At 40.3% G+C, this 26,215-nt stretch overlaps 1 protein-coding gene across 1 annotated transcript in view; it reads left to right on the top strand.

Moving 5' to 3' along the window:
• The window catches only part of PRKN (parkin RBR E3 ubiquitin protein ligase), a 1,042,635-nt gene that overhangs the window by 481,795 nt on the left and 534,625 nt on the right, over window positions 1–26,215 (top strand). The window contains exon 6 of the mRNA XM_034669425.1: window positions 8,861–8,976. Within this exon, the coding sequence (XP_034525316.1) occupies window positions 8,861–8,976 (116 nt within the window). The remainder of the gene's footprint in view (window positions 1–8,860; window positions 8,977–26,215) is intronic.

Raw genomic sequence — 26,215 nt, 5'->3', positions numbered from 1 at the left:
TGTGTGTGTGTGTGTGTGTGTGTGTGTGTGTGTGTGTGCAAATGTTTGCTGAAGTGTCTTTATTCTCCAGGCTTGCGGATTCTTTTAGGGATTTTGTTTACCTTTGGATCTCCAGACCCTGGTCAAGGCTGGGCCAGGAGGAAATATTGCACTTTTCTTCTCTTCTCTGTTCTCTTTTCTTCTCCTTTCTTCTCTTCTCTTCTACTCTCCTTTTTCTTTTCTTTTCTTTTCTTTTTTTTAACAAGTAAACATTGGGGGAAAAAAATCCCTGGAAGCATGGCTGTTACTTATGGAAGATTAAGTAACTTAAGTAACCAGGAAAACAGGCATAGCTGGATCCAGGGCACAAATGCTATCCTTGGAACTCTGCCTTTCTGTCTCTTGTTTCTTCTCTTCTGAACACTGGCTTGATTCTCAGACAGGTTCTGTCTGTGGTTGCAGTGGGGGAATGTTGTGTTCTGACTGAGTTGGCCATCTGTGCACCCCAGAAAGAAAGAAAGCAAGGTACAAAGATCTGAGCACGTCTGAGCAATTACCAGGAGCTGGGAAGGAGGATCACTTTCTGTGGATTTATTTATAAATGGAAGTTTGTACCATTTGACTGCTTTTACCCATTCCACTCCCCACCCCCACCCCATCACATCCCTCCCCCACCTCTGGTAACTGCCAGTCTGTTCTCTGAGTTCCATTTTTTGTTGTTCTGTTTTTTTTCTTGTCTGAACAAAGCCATCTATATAAACCCATGCGTTTCATAAGCATCCACAATGACTTCAGCTCTTCTGGTTTACTCATCAGGAATCATTTGAAATGCCTTGTTCAACAACCCCCCCATTTATTCCTAGAATGATAAATAGTGCATGATGACCGAGCAGGTCAGGCACACGGAAGAACTCCCAATCCAGGCGTGGAAGAGGAAGATAAGCATGGTGATGTCTGTAGCTTTGATCTGGAAGTAGAATTCCTGAAGGCATGTGGCATTAAAGATGTGTAATTGTTTATATCTAGTAGCAAAGGGACATCCTCGTGGGTTTATTTAGATACATTATCTGAAGCAGGCTTAAACTGTTCATGTGGACTAAACCCAAACTACCACAGCCGTGATTACTGGAAAGGGTGGCATCTGGTACTTGGCGCGATTGTCCCGCAGGATCAGTAAGAATTTAAGACAATTGTTGGTGTACAATCAGTTGCTTATCTACTACCGTGGGGTCAGAAGTGTTTTAAATTTAGAAACTTTCTGATTTGGTTTTAGAAAGATTATACAATTCATACATTTTAACTCTGAAATATCTCCAGGACTATATACCTACACCTTATCACTAAGCAAGCAAACAAATACACAAACAATGACCTTGCAGTAAAAACGATGACAGTCACCCTAAGTTGGGCAAATACAGACTAGAAATAATGTCATGCCCGTGCATGTCAGGTTTTGCCATAAATAAAAGTGAATGGTGTATTTAGAGAAAGCACAAAACTTTGTGTTGTCAGAGCCTTTTGGATTTTAGAATTTCATTTTTATTTGTATTACTTATTTTACATTGGCCCAGGAAATGGACCCACTTTATACTTTCAACTTTGGTAATAAGATAAAAATTCTTTTTTTTTTAAGATTTTATTTATTTATTTGACAGAGAGAGACAGCCAGCGAACGAGGGAACACAAGCAGGGGGAGTGGGAGAGGAAGAAGCAGGCTTCCAGCAGAGGAGCCTGACGTGGGGCTCGATCCCAGAATGCTGGGATCACGCCCTGAGCCAAAGGCAGACGCTGAATGACTGTGCCACCCAGGCTCCCCAAGATAAAAATTCTAAAATACTTGCAAAATTTAACAATAGCTGTAGTTATATGAAAGTGGAAACACTGTGGACCTGACCAGTGGTGAAATTAGGGAGCCGTGTTCTTGCTGGCTTGACGTCGAAGACTTTCTCTCTGCTGCTTGGAATGGGCTTGGCAAGTTCATGCGCACCGGCAGTGCCTGTGAGTTTCTGTGCATATAATATATGCATTCGTTATTAACACACGCACGGCCATGGAGGAGGCATACAGCCTTCCTTAATGCTTTGGCAGTGGCTGCGGTGTGGACAGGCAGCAACTGTCCTCTGCAAAGATCAGACACAGTTTCCCTTTTTATGTGAGTACATTGATTTTCTTTCTCCTGGTAAACTTTGCACATCATCTGGGAGGCTTTGTTAACACCTCATTAAGAGAAAACAAACTTGGGGGTGCCTTGTGGCTCAGTCAGTTAGGCATCTGCCTTCGGCTCAGGTCATGATCCCAGGGTCTGGGGATTGAGCCCTGCTTCGGGCTCCCTGCTCAGTGGAGAGTCCACTTCTGTCCCTCTGCTTGTGCTCCCTCTCTTTCTCCCTCTCTTTCTCTCTCTCTCCTCTCTCTCTCAAATAAATAAATCTAAAAAAAAGAGAGAGAGAGAGAGAAAACAAACTTGTTAGTGAACAGGATAACAAACTATCATTAGCTTTTGAGATTATGTTTGTGTAACTAGGTGTGACCTAATGCATTGTTAAATTACCAAAGTCTACAAGTAGTATATGGTCTAACAAGTTGCATAGTTATTTTGTATCCAAAATAATGTAACTGTGGTCTGGATTTATATAACACGAAGTGAATGTAACACTTCGGCATGAAGGCTAAATGCTATCAGGTCATCAGGGGAACAGTCTTTGGCGTGGCTCAGTTACCGACTTTCCTTAGGTACCGTGCAGAGTGTGGTGATTATGCTCTGTGTCAGGTTTTAGCTTAGAGAAAATTAAAGCTATAATTTTAATGTGAATAATGAAGTTTCTAAATGGATAATAAGATTTAGAACTATCAATTGTTCCTTACAAAAGAATCTGAATCTAACCAGATGAGGAACTGTGAGAGCCTATAGTGGGGATATCTGTTTGTCCCTGGCTATTGACAGAAGTTTCATGGCTGTTAGACACCTTTAGATTGAGTCTAAGTGACAGGTTGTCTATCGTAACTTGGTAAGCATGAGGACCTCTTCTCATAAATTGTAACAGTGGTCCCTCTTATCTGAAAATTTAATCTTTTAACAGGTCTGAGTTTAAACTCAATACACAAATGTTATAAATATTTGTGTATATTTATTTAATACACTTTACAGAACCATATATGAATGTATCTTTGTTTCTTTTATGGAGGCTGATTAGAATGTGCCACCACTGACAAAGTGAAAATCGAAGTATTTGGACTTGACAGACTGGCCCTGCCTCCTAAAGGTGCACCTGTTGCCTGCTACTTGCTTCCAGAATCCCCTGTCCTGCCCCTCTCCGTGTGGTGTATTGGGCTATTGGACTGGCCATGGCAAATGCCAGCTCCCAGATTCCCTCTCCTTGCTTCAGGCTGGCTTTGCCCAGGGGAGGCCTAGTGGGAGCTGAGAGTTCAGAGAGAAGGCAGAAGCCAGGATGTTTTTTGCTTTCTCTTCATGAAGCATTTCTGGGGAAGCCTGGGTGGCTCAGCCAGTCAAGCATCTGCCTTTGGCTCAGGTCATGATCCCAGGACCGTGGGATCGAGCCCTGCAGGGAGCCTGCTTCACTGTCTCCCTCCACTGCTCCCCTGCTTACACTCTCTCACATGCTCTCTCGCTCTGTGTGTGTGTGTGTGTGTGTGTGTGTGTGTGTGAGTCAAATAAATAAATAAATAAAATCATCATTATTATTATTTTTTAAAGGAGCATTTCTGGCAGTGGCTGCCTCTCTTTCCTCCTCCCAGCTTCCAGCAGTTAGCTACCTCCTCCCTCCATCCTCCCACCCCAGTGATCAGAGCCCCGGGGCTGCTGGTCGGGTGGCTTCCTGCCCTGTGCTGCTAGCACCACCGTTGTAACTAGATCTCAGTGTTCAGTTCCCACAGCTGAACTACCGGGCGTGGGCCCTGCTTCCCTAACTTGACTCTGACCCATGTAAATGGCCAGTTACTTGTTCAGTACAAACCACAGATTTACTGCAGCCTTCTAGTGGAAACTGTGTGATCCTTTCATTTTATCAAGAGAGAGATGTGCTTCCTTTGGGGCATATTAACGAAGAAAGATCTGGAGACTAACTCAAATTTAACCCTTTGTAAAGACAAACAGTATTTTATTTGGAAAACATATTATGGTTAACCAGTATCTATAAACATCATTAACTTTGGGAAGTTCAATGAAAGCTGTTAGAAGGTTCATGAACAAAGAAGAAGAAGGGTCTCATTGCTGTTTTTTCAGGTTTGTAGAACTAGCTTGTGCTTGGGACATGTAAGGCTTCCCAGATAATAGTTGTCAGCTCTTTCTATAGAAATTTGGAACACATTAATTTGTGTTTGGCGTTGATGAATTCGCTTCTGATCCTATAAGTTTTTATACAACTGGGTTCTTGGTATGAATCTATTTTCAGAGTTTGCTGCCTTATTTATTCATTTCCTTTTTGTTATTTCCTTCTTTGTGAGAGGCACTGGTAATGAGTCAGGAGTCAGGTCGCAGAGTGAAGAGGAGGGGGGCTTCTGAGAATGCCACCAACAGCTGAACTGACAGTTCTTGGGACTTCCCTTGGTGTATATTTTTGGTTTTTATGGGTCTGATTTGGTTAGAGGGTCAGGCCTCTGTAGTCTGAAATGAAAAACAAGTGAGTTATGATAAAATATAACTCAGTGAGAGCAGAAGGAAAGAATCATAGCCTTGTCTACAGAAATGGTAAAAATGTGACTATGTTTCTATGAACTTAAAGAACATAACTCTGCTGGATTGGAAAACATGTATATTTAACTTGTAGCAATATAAAGCCAAGCTCATTTTCAAAGTCATATTCTGGGTCCATTTTTTAAATAGTTTATACTATCATTGAAAAAACAAAACTGGCCAATCACTGTCATACCTTTTAGCTCCATAGCTAATTAATTATGCCTTCCCAGAATTGAGTATATGGATCTAAATGAAATGAGCCCAGCCCATGGGAACTATAGTTCCTGGTTAGGTAGAAGAATATATTTAATTTAACAGGATTTGTTCTTGGTTTGGTTTGGTTTGTCTGTCTATTTTTGTAGCTGATTTTTCTCGAACTGGCATTTGTAAAAGATGGGGTGGGCCCCTTAGAGAATCTTTCTTTATCTACATTTAAGGGAGTTAGGATTATCTTCACTAGGATTGACAGATGTCCTACCCAAGGTAGAATTTGTTTAAAGGTTCTTCTGTTTTGCTTTGCTTTATTGTTTGTGTATTTTGCATGCAGATTGGAAATATCAAGACTACCAACATCTGAGGCCACTGATTGCATAGGACAGGAGATGACCGGTCATGCTAGTGGTTGGGCAGAAAAGGTGTCACTGCTATAGGGAGACAGTTCTCGAGGGTTCTCTTGCATTTCTGCACATTGTGAGGGAAGCACCTACTACCCTCTTGTTCTGGACAAACTTTTCAAGGAGGTCGTAGAGAGATCTGCTTATTATCCAGTATAGTAAACATGGTATCTCCCTGCAGGACAAAAGGAAGGTTTGCTTGCAGCTCCTTATTAAAGATCTGGGTTCCCTAAGCTCAGGGTCCTCAGTAGTTCAGAACCACTCACTGGTATCGCCTAGCTTAGTTCATCCACTTCATCCCATGGTTGCTGGGGAGCAGGGGAACTGACATGGCCATCATGTCTGTACTTCTGCCTGAGCTCCAAGTCACACAGCCCTTTGTCTCTGACCCAGGAGTCTTGTGTCTTCTGCCAGCAGCCACGAGACTGTGGCATACTAACGTGTGAGCTTGCAAGCAAGGTGAAGTCTCAGATCCTCCCCCGGACTTGCCAATTACTCTAGTACTACAGAAGAACCTCCTTTCATAAAAATTGGTGGAGAAAGTGTTGAAATTCACTGATGTGACATATATATTTAATATAGAGAGTTGATAATTTGTATTTTAGTTTTATCAGCCCATGTGAGATACTGGAATTTTCCGAATATCTTTAACTTTTTATACTATTATCTATAAACATCCATTTCCCCCCAATGAAAAAGGATTTTGGCTTTTATCTGGCTGGATTTTAGCTGGTGTTAGAACAGTTTGTGATTTGTTAGCCGAACATCTACCAGTGGTTTTTTGCAAGCTAAGAAAAAATATAAATACTGTCTATTTATCTGTTTATGAAATACCTTCTCAGTAGCCCAGCCAGCTCAGCTCTTTTGGAGGAATTACTTTGTGTTACGAGGGGAATTTTTTTCGTGTCTGCAGAAAGCAGTTGCAGCCAGCTCAGTGTCTTTCACAAGGGTCAGTCCTGTCCTCCATGCTTTTCGCTTAGGCAGTCAGGAATTGCTCTAAACCTTTTTCTTAACATCCTTGAACTGGCCTTTGAAGGATTTGTAAAATTTCATAAGGTTGTGTGAAGAGGGTAGCATTCCCTGGTTAAAAAAAAAAAAAAAAGAAAGAAAAAAGAAAAGAAAAGGAAAGGAAAAAAAGAAAAAAGAAAGCTATCAGTACAATTTCCATGCCACTCAGGGAAAGACGAGGCTCATAGGCATGACGTCACGGACACACCTAAACAGTCGCTCATCAGAAGCACTGGCCACCCTATTACAGTGAGACTATTGTCACACCCTCGTCTGTGGGGCTGAGGACTGCAGGCAGGACGACTAGTATGCCCCTTGCTCTGGGTAGGATAGGTTCTGGGTAACTAGCAGGTGTACCATCTGGGGTTGGTAGGACACTTGCAAATAAGAACAGCCTGGGCTCCAAACAGCTGTCTTTGGGACACTTCTTTGTACAGTGGCACACTTTAGATGTTTGGGGAGTAACACCTGTTACCTGAGACGTGGCACCATTTTCAGATGCAATAAGTGAGGTCTGTTACAGCTGTCATCTTCAGAGAGAGTAAACTGAGTTCACTCCCTTTACCACTAATGTCAGTATAACTCCATGGTCTTCAAATGTGTAGTTCCCAGAACAATAGTAAAAGCATCACCTGCCAACATGGTAGAAATGCAAATCATGGGCCCTACTTCAGTACTACTGAATTACAGAACTCTGGTGTGGGGTCTAGAAACGTCTACCATAACAGTGCCCCCCATCAGGTGATTTTGATTCACACTGGTGTTTGAGAGCCGCAGGTGTTACTCACTGTATCTCAGGTCAGAGGAGAAGGAGGTTAGTTGGGTTATAAGTAAGGAAAGAATAAATGAAGGGTAGTGCTATCAAATGTATAAAGGGATAATGGTAGAATTTGTTGAATAAGCCTACTGATTTTTTCATTGAAGAATATATCTAGGGGCGCCTGGGTGGCACAGAGGTTAAGCGTCTGCCTTCCACTCAGGGCGTGATCCCGGCGTTATGGGATCGAGCCCCACATCAGGCTCCTCTGCTATAAGCCTGCTTCTTCCTCTCCCACTCCCGCTGCTTCTGTTCCCTCTCTCACTGGCTATCTCTGTCTCTGTCAAATAAATAAATAAAATCTTTAAATATATATATATATATATATATATATATATAATGCCTGTTCTCTGTGGGGCACTGTTAAGATACAGATATGAATAAGGGATTCCATAATACTTCAGAGTCTATGTCAGGGGTGGACTGTCAGTGATGGCCTACGGACAAAATCCCATTTTCCAAATGTTTTTATAAATAAAGTTGTATTAGGACACAGTCATAAGTGTCCACCTGCATGTTGTCTGTGGGTACTCTTAGGCTACAGTGCAGATTGAGAAGCTCAACAAGGACCCACAAAGTCCCACCAAGCCAAAAACATTTCATATCTGGAGCTATAATAAAAGGTCAAGTCAAGTGTTTCAAGGGAAACTACTGTCCATATTCCAAGTAGTTGTATTCGAATGGAGTTGAGGAGGAAGTGTGGTAGGCAAATGTCCTTCTGTTGTCCAGTGATAAACTTGTACTGGAGTTTTGCTGTAGCAGAGAACGTCACTTCAAGGATGTGGTTATCGTGGAAGGCGTAAAGACTGTCAGACAAGAGGCAAAGCCGAGCACCTTAGTGTACGAAGGGCAAAGGGGTGGGAACAAATAGAGAAAGAACAAAGGGAAGAAATGAAGAAAAATAAAGAGTTGGGTTGAGAAGGGAGAATATAAGCCATCAAAAGAATGTGACCTACGTGAAAAGCTAAAGTAAAGGCATGTGTGCAGGACAAGGCTGGTGAAGCCAATTAAGGAGACAAGTACAGGTTTCAAACATTCCCAGCTGCTTAGCGGGGGGGGGGGGGGGGGGGGGGGGGTGTGGAGTCCAAGTCTCCCGGGGAATTCTGGGACCCTGTACAGAGGCAGAAAACGGTGTGGGAAGCGTCTGGGGAGAGTCTCACTCTGCTACTGTGTAAGTCTGCATGTTCGTACCTGCTTATTTATAGGAATGTTCCCTCGATTCCTCACTCTGTATTCCATCCTTGCTGCTAACTGACCCACCATGGAGCAGCGCCGTGGAAAAAGCACTGAGTTCCCCTTAGAAAGTCTGATTACTTCCTGCTTCACCTCCGATTGTTTGACTTTGGGCAAATCATTTCGTGGCTCAGTGTCTCCCTTTCCTCATTTATGAGATACCATTTCAGGCTTCCTCCTGCATTCACAGTGTGCTGTTCTACTGGACTCACTAATCATGGAAGGGCATCGCTAAACCAGAGTCACGGAGCGTTTCCCCAGCTCCGGGGCTGAAAGAGCAAAGGAAAATGAGCAGAGACACTTGGACCCTCCTGAAAAGGGGATTGCTGAGTAGTTTGGCATGAGGGCATTAGTTTCCCTCCAAAGAGTTGATGTGGACTTATTTCTAACTCATACCTACTAATAGATTTCCTCTCTTGCCCAAAGAGATTGTTCACTGTGAAAATGTGTAGAGAGGGGGAAATGGCCAGCTGAGCTCCATGCCTGGTATTTCTCACAGAGTTCTCATTCTTCCAGGAATTTTTCTTTAAATGTGGAGCACATCCGACCTCCGACAAGGAAACGTCAGTAGCTTTGAACCTGATCACAACAAACAGTCGAGACATCACCTGCATAACGTGTACCGACATCAGGTAAGGCTAGGAAACACCGTCCCCCTCCACAGGTCGCTTTCCCGGTAGTGGCCTCTTGTGGGAACCTCGTCAGTGGTTTCTCTTTCTTGAGGAATGTCTGCTTTGCTTCAACGCCCTTCGCGCAATGTAGGTGTGTTTCAGTATGATCAAACTGTTAAAAGAGCCAAATCCTTAGTGTGGTCCATGGTCAGAGCTTCGATGCCTTCACCCAATGTGGGTATATTTCAATATAATCAAACTTTTTAAAGTGTCAAATCTGTAATGTGGTCAGTGGTCAAATAGTACGCTAAAGATAGAAGTGAGAAGACTTACGTCTAAGGGTCATGTAATCTTAAATAAACACATGTATTGATATTGGTGAGTTCTAAAATAAGTTTAAACATGATGTGAGTGTTAGGAATGCCATAACAATTTATGAGCACCATTTATTCTTGGAATATAGGATCCATAGTACCTTATTTTAAGCAACCTCTACACCCAGCATGGGGCTCGAGCTCACAACCCCAAGATCGAGAGTCACGTGCTGTACTGATTGAGCCAGCTGGGTGCCCTAAACATTTTATCTTTAAAATGTCTTTTCCACACTTCAGTTTTTCCGCGTAACTTCATATGCCCAAAATAAAAGCCTGTAGCTAGTTTGGGACCTGGATATTTCTAATCTCAGTAGAAGAAAGAAAATGTGGAGATGCCGTGTTAGGAAAACCAGGGATAAGGACTAGATTTGAATTTCAGTTTGGGAGGCAAGGACCAAGTAGAAAAACCCAAGCCTATTGTATCTTCAGAGTTGATGGCTGAGAGTAGAACTCCTTACTTTATTCAGATGAACAGAGTAAAAGAAAATAGCTTTATTCCATATTCTCTGAGGTTGACCAGAGGCTCAAATTGCAATAGAGGGAGTCTAGCCCTGATATCAAGAAGAACTTTCAGTGAAATGCCAAAACGAATTAATGAATCAAGTCAAAGATTCCTGCTTGTTCCAGACTTCTAAGCAAAGACAGATAAATACCCTCAGCATTTCGGTCTTGTCCCTCTTTGGTCTTGGGAGTGTGTTAGGTGGCCTTTTAAAGTTACTGTAAGCTCTGTGATTTGGTGGTTAGTCGGTAGGAGTACTCCTAACATAACACTTCTATCCTTTCATAAATTTAAATAAAAATGTTGACTAATAGAAGTCTAAAATCTTAACAGCATCTGTTAGAGAAACTTGTATCCAAGAAGGGATAAAAATGAGACTTTTTTTTTTCTGCTGCATTTTTAGTTCCTGCTGTGATAGGGAACACCACAATATTGCCTAAAATGCAGCTTTCCAACATCCCTCCGTGAGGTGAATAATTGCAAATGGCTAATCTTTTCAACAGGAAAGAACAGCTGATTCTTCTGGTATTTCAGGAAAGAAGCTGGGGAGTCTTAAAAAGGAGAGCTCAATTGCTCTGTAAGCGCTAAGAAATTAAAATCACGTCTCAGTGTTTCATAGGAGAAATGAGTTTTTCTCTAAGTCAGAATGCAGCCTGCCAGCCAATATTTAAAAACCCTCCATTAGAGTTGGTAAAGATGGCATTAAAATATGTAATATTGATCATACTATCTTACTCTGAGCATTGCTCTGCATGCTTCCTGCTGCTAAGCTGTTGCCTTCGTATTAATAACACTCAACATCCGTCCAGGGAAACAAGCCACTTCCCAGAAGCACGGGGAGGTCATTGCTAGAAAAATAATATCGTCTGTTGCAATAAAATTTTTCCTATTTTTATTTTGAGGGGGTTTTATAAATAGAAGCTACTATATTCAATTAGATTTAAGTATGTGTATAGAACCAACCACTTGACTGAATGAGGTCCCTTATATAAAAGAGCAGAGGACTGGCCTGTATGTAAAATAAAGGAAGATGCCCTCTCCTCTTCTAGCGAAGGATTCAGGCATAGGGATTTCATAAAAGCCTGAATGAGGACATGCCAATACTTTGTTGTACTTTGCTGATTGTCGTGGCTTCTTTCTTTCTTTCTTTCTTTCTTTCTTTCTTTCTTTCTTTCTTTCTTTCTGTGCAGATGCTTTATTTTCTAATATAGAAGTGATTCACTTCTATAAAAAATGTCATAATGTTTTTACCTTCATGGTTAGCAAGATTTGGGTTTAATTCTAGCATCTTGAGTATGCCTAAATATTTGCATGTATACATGGGGGGGGTATGTGTGAAATGTAATCATATGTATATATAGTTTTGTATCTGGCTTTTTCCACTTAGCATTGCATCATGAGACATCTTCCCTGCTATGAAATATCCTATGAAATTAAGTTTTGTTTTGTTTTTAAATAAGTACCTAAGATTTCGTCATTTGGGAAATACTCTAATCATTTGCCTATTGCTGGTGATTTGCATTATTTCTAATTAAAAATATTAAATTAAGTAACCCTTAAATCTATATCCTTTTCCGAAAATCATTGACTGCTTATTTTGAATCTAAGAATAGTGTCATAGAAATGGTAACAGAAGGTCAGCATTAATGGATCTTGATGCATATTGCCGCGTTTATTTCCATTTTAGACCATGACTGCCTATCTTGAGAGGGCTCCCTGCTGCATCTTTTCCAGTATTATGTTCATAGTTTTAGTTTTTGCCTATTTGCTAACGGATATTAATTTTGTCATTAATATTTTTTTAATTATTATTGGCAAGTTCGAGCATTTCTCACTTATTTGCATTTTTTTTTTGCTTATTCGCATTTTCTATTGTGAGAGAAAAATGTGAAACTTTCTCAATATGAAAGCTTTAGGAAGAATCTGGGGGAAAAAAAAGATTGCCTCTGCAATTACTTTCTCATTCACTTATACATAATATCAGTATGTCCATTACTAATATAAGGTTTTCTGCCTTGTGAATTTATGTTTCAATGTATTTCTTTGGTTTGGATTTTGAAATATCACATCTTCCTGGAGCTAAATCAAGTTAATTACAGAATTGAAAATAATAATTGGGGGTATCTATTAATATTTTATGTTTCTTTTATTTATTTTTGTATGTACCCTAATACATCATTAGTCAAATTAGGCATCATTAACTACATAATAGATTAAAACCAGAGGAGTAATTTCAATTCCACTTGTCGGTCGCTGGCATATGAGAAAATGATTGACTTTTGCATATTGACCTGGTATCCTGCAACCTTGCTATAACTGCTTATTATTTCAGGAATTGCTCTGTGGATTCTTTCAAGTTTTCTGCATAGATTATTATGCGTCATCTGTGCACATGCGCAGTTTTGTGTCTTCCTCCCCTATCCACATCCCTTTATTTCTTTTTTCTTGCTTGTTTGCATTAGCAAGGACACCCAGTGTGATGTTGAAAAGGAGTGGTTGAGAAATGACCCACTTGCCTCGGAACTGATCTTACTGGGAAAGCTTCAAGTTTCTTTACTAGTTTCCTGACAGTTTTTATCTTGAATGGGTGTTGGATTTTGTCAAATACCTTTTTTGTGTCTACTGATATTATCCTGTGATTTTTCTCTTTTAGTCTGCTGTTTAGCCTGTTTTAGTCTATGATGATATTAATTTATTTTTGAGTGCTGAATCAGCTCTGCATACATGGGTTTCATCCCTCTTGACTATTGTACATAATTCTTAAGCTTTTCTGTATTTGATTCACAAATATTTTGTCGAGGATATTTGCATCTATGCTCATGAGAGGTATGGGTTTGTAGTTTTCTTGTGCTGTCTTTGTCTGGTTTTAGCATTAAGGTACTTTTGGCCTCATAGAATGAGTTAGGAAGTATTCATTCTGTTTCTATCCTCTGAAAGAGATTGTAGAGAATTGGTTGCAAGGTGGAAACTTTATTATTGTGCTTTACAAGCATACAATTTTGTATACAAAGAGATTAACATCTCTTTCATCGCCCTTCTTAACCAATAATTCTTAATAAACGTTTAATAATATATTCAAGGGTCTCCAGCACCACTAAGTTAACTTTTTGACCTTAGGAAGATAACACAGTCTCTTAAGCCTTCAGGTTCCTTATAATGTCTGAGAATCTATAAGGCTCTGGCTGGTTTTAAAAGCTTGCAAAAGGTAGGAGCAGTGCTTGTTCACAGCTTATAAATCGATCGTGTCATTTGAGAAAACACTTGTTTGTGTCCTGCCAGCTGAAAAATGCAGAAATAAAAGATGAGGTTTTCAGGGACACTCCTTTCCAGAGCCCACAGATGTGATTGTAATATGTAAAGGTTTATGTGTCTAGCATAGATGTGTTATTTCCAGATATTAGCCTTAAAATTTAATTCAGGTATATGGTTTGTGTCCTTCGAGTTTACCTTGTATGTAAAATATTTTCCCCTTTCTTGAGGCACCTGGGTGGCTCAGTCGGTTAAGCGTCTGCCTTCTGCTCAGGTCATGATCCCAGGGTCCTGGGATCAAGCCCCACATCAGGCTCCCTGCTCAGTGGGGAGTCTGCTTCTCCCTCTCCCTCTGCCTGCCGCTTCCCCTGCTTATGCTCTCTCTCTGTCAAATAAGTAAAATTAAAATAAAAATAATAAAATAAAACTTTCCCCTCTCCTAAAGAAGTAAGTGGCTCTATTTGAGAGCCACAACAGCCTGAGGTTTTACATGAACCAGCAAATTCCCATCAGCCATCTGGCCTCGCAGCCCCTCTACCTACCCGCAGAAGTGAGTTGATCTGATCCATTCAAAGTTATCAGTTGTTAGTCTTATCTTTATGAACAAAAAGTAGTGAATTGAACAAAAAGAAAAAAAGAAAGACAGAAAAACAAAAAACCAAAAACTTGAACCAAGAACAGAAAGTATAGCACTTGAAGGCAGAATGGCTATATTATGTATTTCCTCTTTTTTTTCCTTCAAGTTTTTATTTAAATTCCGATTAGTGAACATACAGTGTAATATTAGTTTCAGGTGTAGAATTTAGTGATTCATCACTTACATCGTAATTTTTATTATGTATTTCCAATAGAAATTCCATCAGAAATGTTCAGAACACTCCTGGATACCTCAGTTCGACTTAGGAATGGCAGTACTCTGCCATGTGAAAGTGACAGGACCAACACCACAGTGAGACTTGTGTGCTTTCCTGACCAGTGTGTGTATCTTGCAATGCACCCTGACGTCCGGGTCACCCCCCACCCCCCACCTGGGGAACATGGTATTTCTGCTTCTTGAATCTTACTTTGCAATATTATTCTTAAAATTTAAAATGTAAAATTTGAAAATTACAAAATAGAGAAATTATTAGCATGATACCATTTGGCAAAAAGAAAGAAATCATCTCCGCCCTTCTGCTTTGTTCCTTCTGAAGCTGCCTAGTGAATTCCTGCACTTCTTTTCACCTCTATCTGCCGTTTTTCAGTTTACAAAGCTGAAGACAAACTAAAAACAATAACCATGTTTGCACACCCAAGATTTAACTTTCCAGAAGCATGTTTTAAAACTCAGCTCCTAGTAGGACATTAAATCTAAGAACTGGTACTACCTTATAATTTTCCTCAACTCTTCCACTAAAGTCTTATGTTTTTGATGTCATTGTTGTTTGATATAAATGTATTTTTATAATTTTCTTGCTTTCAAATTGAAGTGATGTTGCCTTGGGATTGCAGACTTAAAAGATTTGCTTGGGTTTGGAGATTAGTAAAGATTTATCTTAAAGTCCATTTGTACTTGCTCTTGGGGTCCTGGGAGAGAGTGATTTAGCTATCGTTTGGCAGTATTATAGTATGCATTCATTCATTCATTCAACAGAGATTTTAAAAAATGGGGATCTTAGTTATTTCCCTTTGAATACATTTGTTATGTCTTAGGCTTCTCCTCTCAATTCATACTTTTATTTTAGTTATCTTTGGCATTTATGTTGTGATTTAGAATTAATATACAAGTTCTTTTTCTAATTTTGAGACATTGCTTAACAGTTATATTTTATCAACTTACCTGTTTCTTGGCATTCTGGCATTAGATGGGAACTGATGGTTTTATACGGTCGTCGGGGTCTGAAGAGCATCTTCAGAGACTCCAGATACAGCCACATAGAATTTGACTGAAATCTTTAACATGGCCTCCTTCAGTAAATGGCTTTAGTTCTGTAATGGAAAAAGTGTTGGATTGTGTGTGTGTGTGTGTGTGTGTGTGTGTGTGTGTGTGTGAGATAGCACTAGAGACCTTCTTTATGCCGACAGATCTATATATTTCTCTTATTAGAGAAATAGCTTGTATACTCCTAGGTAATGTAACATGCCAGGAACAAAAGATAGTTTCATACAAGTAGGGGAGAATCCCAGAGCTTCTGTTTTACATAGCATTACAGAGAAAGGTAAATCAGAGTAGCACATTTATGTTGTAATAAACAGAAGTCTGTTACAGAGTAGAATGGAATGTTTTCTACCTTTTTAAGATGAGACAGGAAACTTCAAAGATATGTCTTCTAGTTTGAAGCAGGTTACTTCACACTGTGCCCAGACCCCATGGGAGTTAGTTCTCTCTGCGTGTGCTGTGAGTGATTTCTGTCCTGAAGGAGTGTGTGTGGCACACTCTTGAGAGAGAACTGCGATATACCCTTCCACGTTGGAGTGGAGTCTCCCATTCAAGAAATTACATTGCTTCTTTGAAATTAAAAGGTAGTGCTTAATTATCTATAATTCTTTCACTAAATTATTTTCAAATTATTTGAATATATGTTTTATAGATGAAGAAATTGAGGCTAGGACATTGTAAAAATTGCATCTGGTCACAAGGTCCCTGCGGTTGGTGCTGTCTCTCATCACACCTCACCCCCTGCAGGTCTGGGTTTCCTCTGGAGTAAAAGGCAAGGCTGTCTGCTGGGGCTGGAAGGTAGCTTTGCATATGAAAAAGGAAAATATTAGCAGTAAAGTGAGATACAAAGACAGTTCAAAAACCAGGAAGAGCTGAAACACCTGAGCTATACACAAGCCTGTCTGCCCTGTGAGGTTGCAGGTGCCACAAGGACGAGGTCCAGCTTGGCCGATGCGCAGACATGCTGATGGTGCGTGCCCCCACAAGCCTTTGCGTCAAGGAGATTTCAGTAAATATTTACTGATCTGAATTAAAGTAAATCTGGTTTCATGCAGAGCAACAAACAGAAAGCAAGTTCTTTTCATATGGAACACTTTCCTTTTTAGAAAAGCCCTTCTGTAAAAGTGCGTGTATCATGGTGAGCACGGAGTGATGTCTGTGCATTGAGTCACTGTATTGTACACCTGTAACTAACATAACACCATAGTAAGCATTCTGGAATTTAGAAATCAAACAAACAAATAAACAAATGGGGGGGAAAAAAGAACTTCTGAATCTAGTAGAATTTTCCAAAACTGAATGAAACAAATTAATCAGAAATCAGTGGAGAGTTTTACGGTATTGTTAGGAGTAAGGGGAAAAGTCAAATTTTGAAGTCCAGCCTTAGGATATAGATTTCTCAGCTATATTGTTTGGGGTCAGTTACTTATGAAAACAGAAGAAATAGTTTATCAACACTGATACTTTGAAATGTGAGCTGTGTCAGTTTTAATGTCAGTCAGTGACCTTCGTATTTCCTGCAGCGAACCCTGTAGATTTCAGCTGCAAGGGGCTGGATCAGCGGGGTGTCCTGGAGACATTACAGATGCATGTGCATGAAATTCATATGCCTCACCTTTCCATTTAACTGTCCCTGTGGGTGCACGGCGGCCCCCGCTGGCACTAGTAAGACAATATTGCAAAACCTCTTGGACCAATTTTGTATCCATTGAGGTCAGCCTTGAGTGTTGTAACCGTCTGGATTTTAAGCAGTTCATATTCTGATGGTGGAGGTTAGGAAGCAACTGTCTCTGTAAAGCATCCAAGTGGCTTTGCTAGAACTTTGTTGGCGGCCACATGTTATTTTCAGGGTCCATTTTCATTGGAAATAAATGATCACACAGTTTTTAAACAGCAACATTTTACTTAGAAAAATATGATAAATGGCTTGTTCATTTGTTTTTAATTGCAATTAGCAATTGGTTATAAATTTGGTGAGGGCAAGATGTTATTTCCATTGCAAATTATTTGTGCTGATTCATATCTTTGGGAAATTTCTATACCTGCTTGGACCTGTTTAGTGGTAAGCAGTGACAGGATCTACCTTTTCCTTTGCAAACGCCATTGATGTAGCTACTTACTCCCATGACATGTAGAATTAAGTATTTGCAGATTTGTCCCTTGTTCCTTCCACAGCTTGTAGAGTTAGTTACAACCAAACAAGCAATGGTCTCAGTAACCTGGATTGCAAGCAAAGTTATTAATTGAAGTAAGGGTCATGACGTGTTGATTCTGTTTTTTGTTGATTTGGCAAATTTCACATCAAAGAAAGCCTGGCCTCAACTCCTCTGTCTGCAGTGTGCTGGAAAAGAAGTCCCCAGGGTTTATAGATCCATATATACTTTTCCACAACACTGAGGGCTACTCCGTGTACTGCTGTAACAGTCCTTACACTGTCACATGCACACGTTAATGTGTGGAAGTGGTATCGTCTAACACAGGTATCATGGACAAAGCAAATTCAGGCAGGTGTCTGCCATCCTTAGCACCTCCTTTAACATTAGGAGGACTGAAAAGTCAATCTGTTCATTCAATAGGTATTTACTGTTTTTCTCAATTTCACTTCTTTATGATAGAAATATAAATGTATCTGATTAAAGATAGGAGTTGTATGAAAAGACTCTTCCCATAAGTTGAAATATCCCAAGAGTTCAATTATAGATTCCAGAGTGGAAACCTTTTATATCATTTCTTCTTTACTTTTGCAGGGATTGGTTTAAATGTATTCTCACAAACCTTTTTTATTGACTTATATTTACTTCAAGCTTCAAAAGATGGAAGATTTAGGGTACTCCATTAATTAAATACTTTAATTAAAGTTTGCAAACTGCTTTTAAATACAAACAAATTTAGAAGACTCTTCTAAAGTTGTTAATACTATTGTAGTGTAAGGAAGGAAGAAAATATTTTCCCTCTACCCTCCTAGTTTCTCCAGCTGGGGTACTGATGAAAGAGACTAACAAGAGAAAAACAGACAGAAGCTCATTAACATGTGCATCACACATACACATGGGGGTATCCAGAGATGAGTAACTCAAAGGAGTGGGTAGAACTTGGGCTCCTCTGGCTTCTTAAAAAAGAACAATAACTTTGTAGAGACAGGCCAAGACAAAGGAAAAGGAATTTGAACTTCTACAGCAGCAAATTGTAAGAAGGTAAATATACGGGGGACTAATGGAAAATAAGGGCTCATTCCTGACGTTTGTCATATAGATTCTTTTGGTGCTGTCTGTGGGCTGATAAGGGTCCAGTGATTAACTTCTGTCCTTTCTGATGGTGGGGTGGTGGGGAGGAGGGGGACCTTCACAAATTTATGTCCTGCTTTTAGGATTTGAGGAAGGGGAAGAGCTTTTCTTTTATCTCCTTCTTCTCAGTTGCCTCAGCTCAAAATAATCCTTATGCCAGTGTGGCATATTTTGGCCTATTTTAGCACCTTTCAGTAGATAATTTATAGTTCTTTTTAAGGTTGAAGCTTTCCTAAAAGTGTGATTGATGATGGGAAGGAAAGAGAGACAGTGCATACTGCCACCCTGAAGAGAGATTTTTTTTTTTTAATCCAACATCAGTTTTGTCACAACTCTGTTGTTCAGTTACTGTATGTAAAAATATTTGTAAGTTTTGGCAGTTTCTGCTTTGATTGGTGGAATATCACAGCTTGTTTGACACAATTATGAGTAATATGCACACCACAATTACTTCAAGCATGTTACAGAAGTTCCTAAATTTAGTAAGGACATTGTTTTCAGCCATAATGTTATATTCCATCAAAATATATATTCATATTGTCTCTTCAAAAATGAGGAATATATTCAATGTTGAACTTTCAAAGTGAATTACAGTAAATTTTCACAATAATGTCAGATATTTTGCCATCAAGAGCATAAACTTCCAGAAGCTTTACTTTGAGTCAATGAATTACATGAAAAGAATAATTGGACAATTATTAGAATTAACAGATTTTCCATTTTCATCATATGGTGAGGCACTGATAGGAGACTATTCAATTTAACTCTCCGTGAAGTTCTCCTAAGCAAACTAACAATAACAGCTATCACTTACCTTTTTGTACATGCACAAGAAAAACTGGAATCAAAACTGAGCAAATTAATTTAGAGCAGTCATTTGATCTAAATGAAAAGCCACACTTCACTGAGTAATATGCAAATGTACCTTCTGAGCTGCCTGTATAAAATCAGGCACAGCATTCTTAAAATAACCATGGACTTTGTAGTAGACTCTGATGCTGCCGCAGCAGGCTGTGTCTCTGGTCTTCCTCTGGTGGATGATATTTTAAAAGTCCCTCTGGGGGCGCCTGGGTGGCTCAGTCATTAAGCGTCTGCCTTTGGCTCAGGGCGTGATCCCAGAGTCCTGGGATTGAGCCCCACTTCAGGCTCCTCTGCTGGGAGCCTGCTTCTTCCTCTCCCACTCCCCCGCTTGTGTTCCCTCTCTCGCTGGCTGTCTCTCTCTGTCAAATAAATAAATAAAATATTTAAAAAATAAAATAAATAAAAATAAATAAAAGTCACTCTGGTAGATGAATAAATCCCAGTGCAACTTGTATATTCATCATGAACTTTCTTGAGAAATCAAAATTATATACTGTAATATTGTGATTTATAAGAAATACCTATTTGGTCTTTGTCCATTCAGAGCTTCTAGAACCCTTGGAATTTCCCAAGTGATGAGGGTGAGGGGGGATAAGTGTTTTTTTTTCTTATGTTAATGAGGTTACTTTGGGTTCTCACCTGGAGATGGGGGCTGGTTGTTTTGGGAGCCAAGCATGAGATGTGATGGTTAGAAATTCCAGTCCCACATCTGATCTCCAGGGAGAGAAGAGGGCCTGGAGATGGAGTTCAATCCTCAGTGACCACTGATTTGATCAATCATGCCTTGTAATAAGGCCTCCATAAATACCCAAAAGGATTGTATTCAGAGAGCTTCTGGGTTGGTGAACACATGAAGATTTGGGAAGAGTAGCACACTCAGAGAGCATGAAAGCTTCGTACCGCTTCCCCATACTTTGCCCTAAGCATCTTTTCTATTTGCCTGTTCCTGAGTTATATCCTTTCATAATAAATTGGTAATTTAATAAGTAAAATGTTTCTCTGAGTTCTGTGAGCCACTGTAGCAAATTAACCAAACCCAAGGAGGGCGTCATTGGAACCTCCAATCTATAGGATGTGGGTCAAAATCTCTGATCTGTAGCAGGTGGGTCAGAAGTCCAGGTGACAGTCTGGACATGGGATTTTGGAAGTTTGTTTTTGTAGGGACTGAGTCCTTAAACTGTGCAATTTGATGCTATTTCCTGGTAGATAATGTCAGAATGTGAATTGGTGTCTGAAAATTGCCTGGTGTGGGGGGGAAAAACCCCACACACCATTGGCATTAGTACTAGAATCTTATGTACTTAATATGTACTTCCTGTTTTATCTTATTACTGTTGGCAGGGTTTATTCCAAAATAAATAACCGGTACCAACAATCACATTAATAGTTACAGATTTGTAATCAGAACAGGATAAAAATCCTTGCAGCAAAAGCCTTCTGATGACTTTCATGTGCTCTCTATACTGTCCAGGTTCTATTTTCTATACATACTCCTGTAAAATGGACCTATAATTACCTGTGATTTCCATTGACCCCACCAACTGTTGGCCTGGTGGCTTCATGCATCTCATAGACCTCAGCCCAGTCCTGGCACAGATGGACACCATGTACTTTGGGTGCTTCATACAGAAAAATGCCTCTGAACTGGAGACCCATATCCTACTTGCAGCCTCACTCCTCCTCCTGACTCTAGGCTATGTGTCAGTGTCTATCGGTGACATGGGCTCTTCTGATGAGAAGAGATGAAAATGAGAGGGTGTGGTGAGCAGTGCTACAACCCAGAGAGGGCTCAGTCTTCACGAAACTATTTTCTTTCCTTTGGCTAGAGATTCTGATAGACTCATTCTACAATGCTAGAATGCAAGATGAAATCAGTAATGTTTACTAAAATTTTGTAAATCAAATTCATCTCTCTCTTCACTGGGGTAACCCAAGTTGTGATGCTGCCACCCCTGAGGCTAGGGATTGTCCCAGGACAGGTAATAAAAAGTTGTTTTACACACAAATAGGAGCAGAGGACCATGTGTTCCTGTGTTGTTCTCTGTATTTATTAGTGAGAATTCCCAGTAATAAAGGGAATTATGCCTCTCTTTGATCATAAACTACAGTGAGGGAAAAAAAAAAAACGAGGTTCCTGGGTTGTGCAGTTGGTTAAGCATCCCACTCTTGGTTTCAGCTCGGGTCATGATCTCAGGGTCATGACATTGAGCCCCACGTTGGGCTCCTCACTCAGCATGGAGTTGGCTTGGAGATCCTCTCCCTCCGCCCCTTCTGCTTGAGAGCTCTCTCTCTCTCTCTCTCTCTGTCTGTCTCTTTCTCAAATAAATAAATAAATAAATGTATGTATGTATTTTTTTTTTTTTAAAAGGGAAAACCAGGATGCCTACCAGGTCGGTGAGGAATTGGTATTTGGTGTTCTTATGTCCACAGAGTGACTTCGATTCCTTGTTCTGACAGAGACACTTTATTCCAAGCAAGACAAATTGACTTTCTGTCCCCAGCAAGCTACAATCCTAGATTGTTCCAGCACTAACCCCTTTGCTAATGGTAACTAATCCTCATTCCACATCACTTTCACATTTCATTTAAAACTCCTGTCTTTCAAAACGCCTCTTTTGGTGAAAGCTTTTCTGTGTTGTTTCTCTCTCGTGGATATACAGAAGTGTGTACAGGCATTTAATCCAAGAGTGATTTGCAGACATGTACTATGGCATACACGGTCTTAAAGCATCCCCCAGATCCTTACCACATGGTTCACCCCCAACAGCTAAAGAGAGAGAGTCTCTGCTTCTTCCTTCTTCCCTTTTATCTTCTCTCTGCTTTTCACAGTTAAGGTTGGTGTATCTTTAGTCCATCTCGAGTGGCCTTTCTGAATCCCGAGATGGGTAGGTATAGGTTACAAGAACTGCTTTGAAGACAGAGTTTAAAACAGAGCTCTGCCTCTCCGTACCCCTGTCTTTCCAGATGGGAAGAGTGTCATCTTCTCATTGTGCAGAGTTACTTAAGGATCAGCTCAGGCCTGGGTGCACCAGAACCCCAAGCCCAGTTGGCATAGCCCTGCCTTGCAGTTTCAGCTTCAAATGGTAATTTCAAAAGTTGTAATTCCTAAAGCCCGAGGTTTAGAACCCTATGTTCCATTTCCCCAGGGAATAAGGAATATGTTCTACCTTGTGAGGATGTGCCCGTGTGTAGGGGGCACCACAGAGTGCAGGCAGCTCTGGATGGGGGTCCTAAGAACAAGCTTTGGCTCCAGAATCCACCACCAATTGATTATCTGACGTGGGACAAATACATTATTTTGACCTTAATTTCCTAAGTTTGGTTAATTCCTGATGTGGATCAAATAAGTTAATCTATATGAACAAACTTGGAGAATTGTACATCCCTACACAAATACTACACATCTCCACATGGGTTACAGTGATTATTATTAATAATCCTTTTCTTCTCGGGAAACCTTTACACAAAAATAGTTCTTTTGAAATGAGACATTCATCCAGATGGGACTATCTGGCCTTAAGTATTAGCTCAGAGGAAATAATTTGAGTTAGGAGGGACCATGTTCCTGTAGGCAAATATATTTTAGTTTTAATGGGAGGAATTATGTGGGCATTGATTGTATAAAAAGTGATTATGAAAGATATCAGGTCTTGGTGGCACAAAAATAGTTGGGAAATATAAGACTTCTTTAAAAGTATCGCTTTAGGGATTTTAGTAGAGATTTCAAGTTCTTTTAGGGCTTGAGCTCATGACCCTGAGATCAAGACCTGAGCTGAGATCGAGTCGGACACTTAACTGACTGAACCACACAGGCGCCCCGAGATTTTAGCTTCTTAAATGTGGCTGCTGGAGAAGCTGAGGACATGTAGCAGTTTCAGTTCTCCAGAAGCAGATGTGGAGACAGAAGTTGGTGTGTAAGTTGTTTTTTTTTTTTTAACTTATCTGTTAGACACCAAACCCTGTGCACAGGGCAGGGAAGAAGCACAATGGGCAGAGAAAGGTGAACTGGGTCACAGGCTAACTCGGCCTTGGCCGGCTCTGTGGGGGCTGTGGATGAGGTAGATGACCTACAGGGTGTCCCAGGCTGGGCCATACTGAGCTTTTGCGCTCCCGCCTGGCCAGATGTCCCAGTGTGGCTGCCCGGGGACAGCGGCTGATGCCGATCCTGAAGGAGCTGACGACCGATGGTGCCTAGTGACCACATGCCCACAGCTGTACGGTGACAGCTTTGTTGACATGGGATTTGGGTGGTACGTCTCTGTGTCTCCTATACGGCGGAGGCCAGGGACATGAAAAGAACCTGAGAATGTGGAGAAAATTTATTTAGGACAGTATTAGAGAATAGAGTATACAATACATTATTTCTGAGTGAGAATTAACAAATATAATCACATTTAACTACTCTGGTGGCTGCTGTAATGCAGTTACCAGGGAACTTACTCCATTCAGTGGAATAATACACATTTTTGAAAGCAAAAACCTTTTTAGTTAGGCACACTGGCATTCCGACATAAAGATCAAGTTGCAGACCACAGAGCTCATACCTGCAAAAGAAAAACCAAGTTGTAATCAATCATTTTTTTATAAATAAATATCATGATGTTGATTTGATGTAGAAACTATTACAAATTTTGTTGTAGCTGATATAAATGATCACTTTAAAAATACAAATGACATAAAGCATACTTACGCAGTTAAAATGTATCTTGAAAGAAAGTTCATGGAACACACTTCAAAATTGAGTTTCATATTTATATGCTGTTCAAGAGGCTTGAGACAAGATGAACAATTAGCATGTCTTTCACAATAACTATTATTGCTCTAAAAATTTACCCACAGCGCAAATGATCAGGAATGTCTCTGATGTACAGCCCAGTGTTAGTTCTTAAAATCAGTGCAAACATTCTATATCTCTAATTGTGGCTTTTATCTTTTTAAATGTTGAAGGGCTTGATGTCAATATTAGTATCTTCAGCTTTACAGAATTCGGTGAGCTTCTGGCATGCGGAATTGCATTTCATGGTCAACTACATTTCCTTAACCTAGATGCTGTTTTTATATCCATTTTAAAAGGATATTATGTTTGCTCAGTGATCATTTCAAGGTTAACCTTAATGGTGTCCATAATAAACCCGTACTGACTAGGTTCAAGTAATTCTCTGCAGAAGAGGAACGTGCAGGTTAATTGATCCAAGAAATTTACTTAAAGCTTGGACTTGACCAGGAGCAGTTGAGAAGACTTTCCCGCTGACTTGATTCCTTAGTCTCCTCTGCTTGTTTGTCTGGTCTACTTGCACCGATACTGTCAGACTTGGCATGCGGGAGCAGAAAGCAGAGGAGATTGAGATCAGAATGAGATTTGCATCCAGGGCTAATTGCTAGCTGTGTAAACGCAAGCTAGTCATTTACCCCTAGGCTACATTTTTATCCAACAAGGCTAATACCCATTTAACAGAATCATCAGGGTTGTGGTGATATTCAATAATAAAATCCATGTGAACATTCCTCAAAAGCTATAAAATGTTATCATCAGTGAACATTTTCCCCAGATTTGCCGGTTCCTCTTAGCTCCTCCGCTACTCCAAAGTTTTTCACATATGGAATGAGAGAAGGTGCTATCGCACTCCAATTCCACACTCGGAAAATTGTATGATGATGACCGGCTGACAGGTGCCCCCTCCCAGCAGGGCACTAACGTCCCCATTGTCATGGAGTCCAGTGTGCAGGCTGTCTGGTGAGCTGTGCACTGAGGGGCTGGCCGAGTCTCTCCTGGGCTGAAAGCCCTTGCTAAACTGTTAAGTCACATTCATCCATGGAAATTTCTGTCGGTATCCTTTCAAACCATTAAGATAATAGTAGAGTGGCTCTGTCACAGCAAACTCTTAAAAAAAAAAAAAAAAGGTAACTTTTATTACAGAATTTATGCAGAACAGTATTCTAGGAAAATGATAAAATGCATGGAATGTGGTGTTCCCATCATATACATTGGTTTTTACAAAGCTGTCAGTGTTCGGCTCTAATCTGGCTTTCTGGAATGATATTTTTGGCTTTTGCAACTCCAAGTCCATATGGAGAGAGATTTTGATTCAGGAAATTTAAAAAATTATTTCCTGCCTTTATTAACTTTTTTTTTGTATCCCACACTAAATTATAGGTAGGTAGAGTTATCCTTTTATTTATCTTGAAAACTTGGCTTTGTTGAGGTAAGTTTACTTTCCCATAAGCAGATAGAAGAGCCCTATGGCTTGCTTCTTGTCCGTTGTGAAACCTATTTTATGCCATGCTTTTTCTACAGTGAGACTAGCAGAAGGCATAGAATCTTCTTTCCTCCCCCAGTCTCTCACCATGTCTGATTTTCCTGTTTCCCCGGTTTCCATTGACACTGGTTTGTAAGCATAGATTGATTTGCCCTGGAATCACCGAGTGACACCAACCTAGTCAGCGTTTGGTGAACAAAGACGAATGGAAAGCCTGGGCTCTGGAGAAAGAACGCTGTGTTCACAAGCCCGTTTCACTTCTCATTGCCTTTTTCTCGGGGCAAATTCCCCAGCCTCTCTGAACTTGTTTGAAAGGTTCAGAAAATTAAATGAGATGAAGCTGGAAGCGTGCCTGGCACAATAGCAAACACAGTAAATCTTAGCTAAGATGTGGGCTCTGCATTCCTCACAGAGAGAGTACGTTGTAGGTGGGTCTTTGCAGGGCTTGTCGCCATAGTTTGCTCTCCAGCTTACACCAGCCATGGTGTTACGAAGCATGACGAGAGTATTTAATCTTGACTGTGACCTCTGTGCCTGCTTTGAAATCCCAGACATCATCTGTCTGATGAAGCTTCTCATAAATGAGCCTTTTTTTTTGTAGCTGAATGAGATTATTTGTCTCCTCTGAGAAATGTTTTACAGCCAGTTCTATACTTTTATGAGTATAGGCTTGACAGCGTCAGCACGCTATGCAGCCCCAGTTTTCCCTTTTAATGTTAAGTAATGAGGCAAGAAAATGTACAATAATATCCTGACACAGCTGTGGCTTAGTCATTCTCAAACAGGGGTGGTTTTGATCCCCAGAGGACATTTGATGA

The sequence above is a fragment of the Ailuropoda melanoleuca genome, chromosome 10 (genome assembly GCF_002007445.2).
Source record: "Ailuropoda melanoleuca isolate Jingjing chromosome 10, ASM200744v2, whole genome shotgun sequence".
NCBI classification, from domain to species: domain Eukaryota; kingdom Metazoa; phylum Chordata; class Mammalia; order Carnivora; family Ursidae; genus Ailuropoda; species Ailuropoda melanoleuca.
The sequence above is the reverse complement of the archived record's forward strand: the minus strand, read 5'-3'. Positions and strand labels throughout refer to the sequence as shown.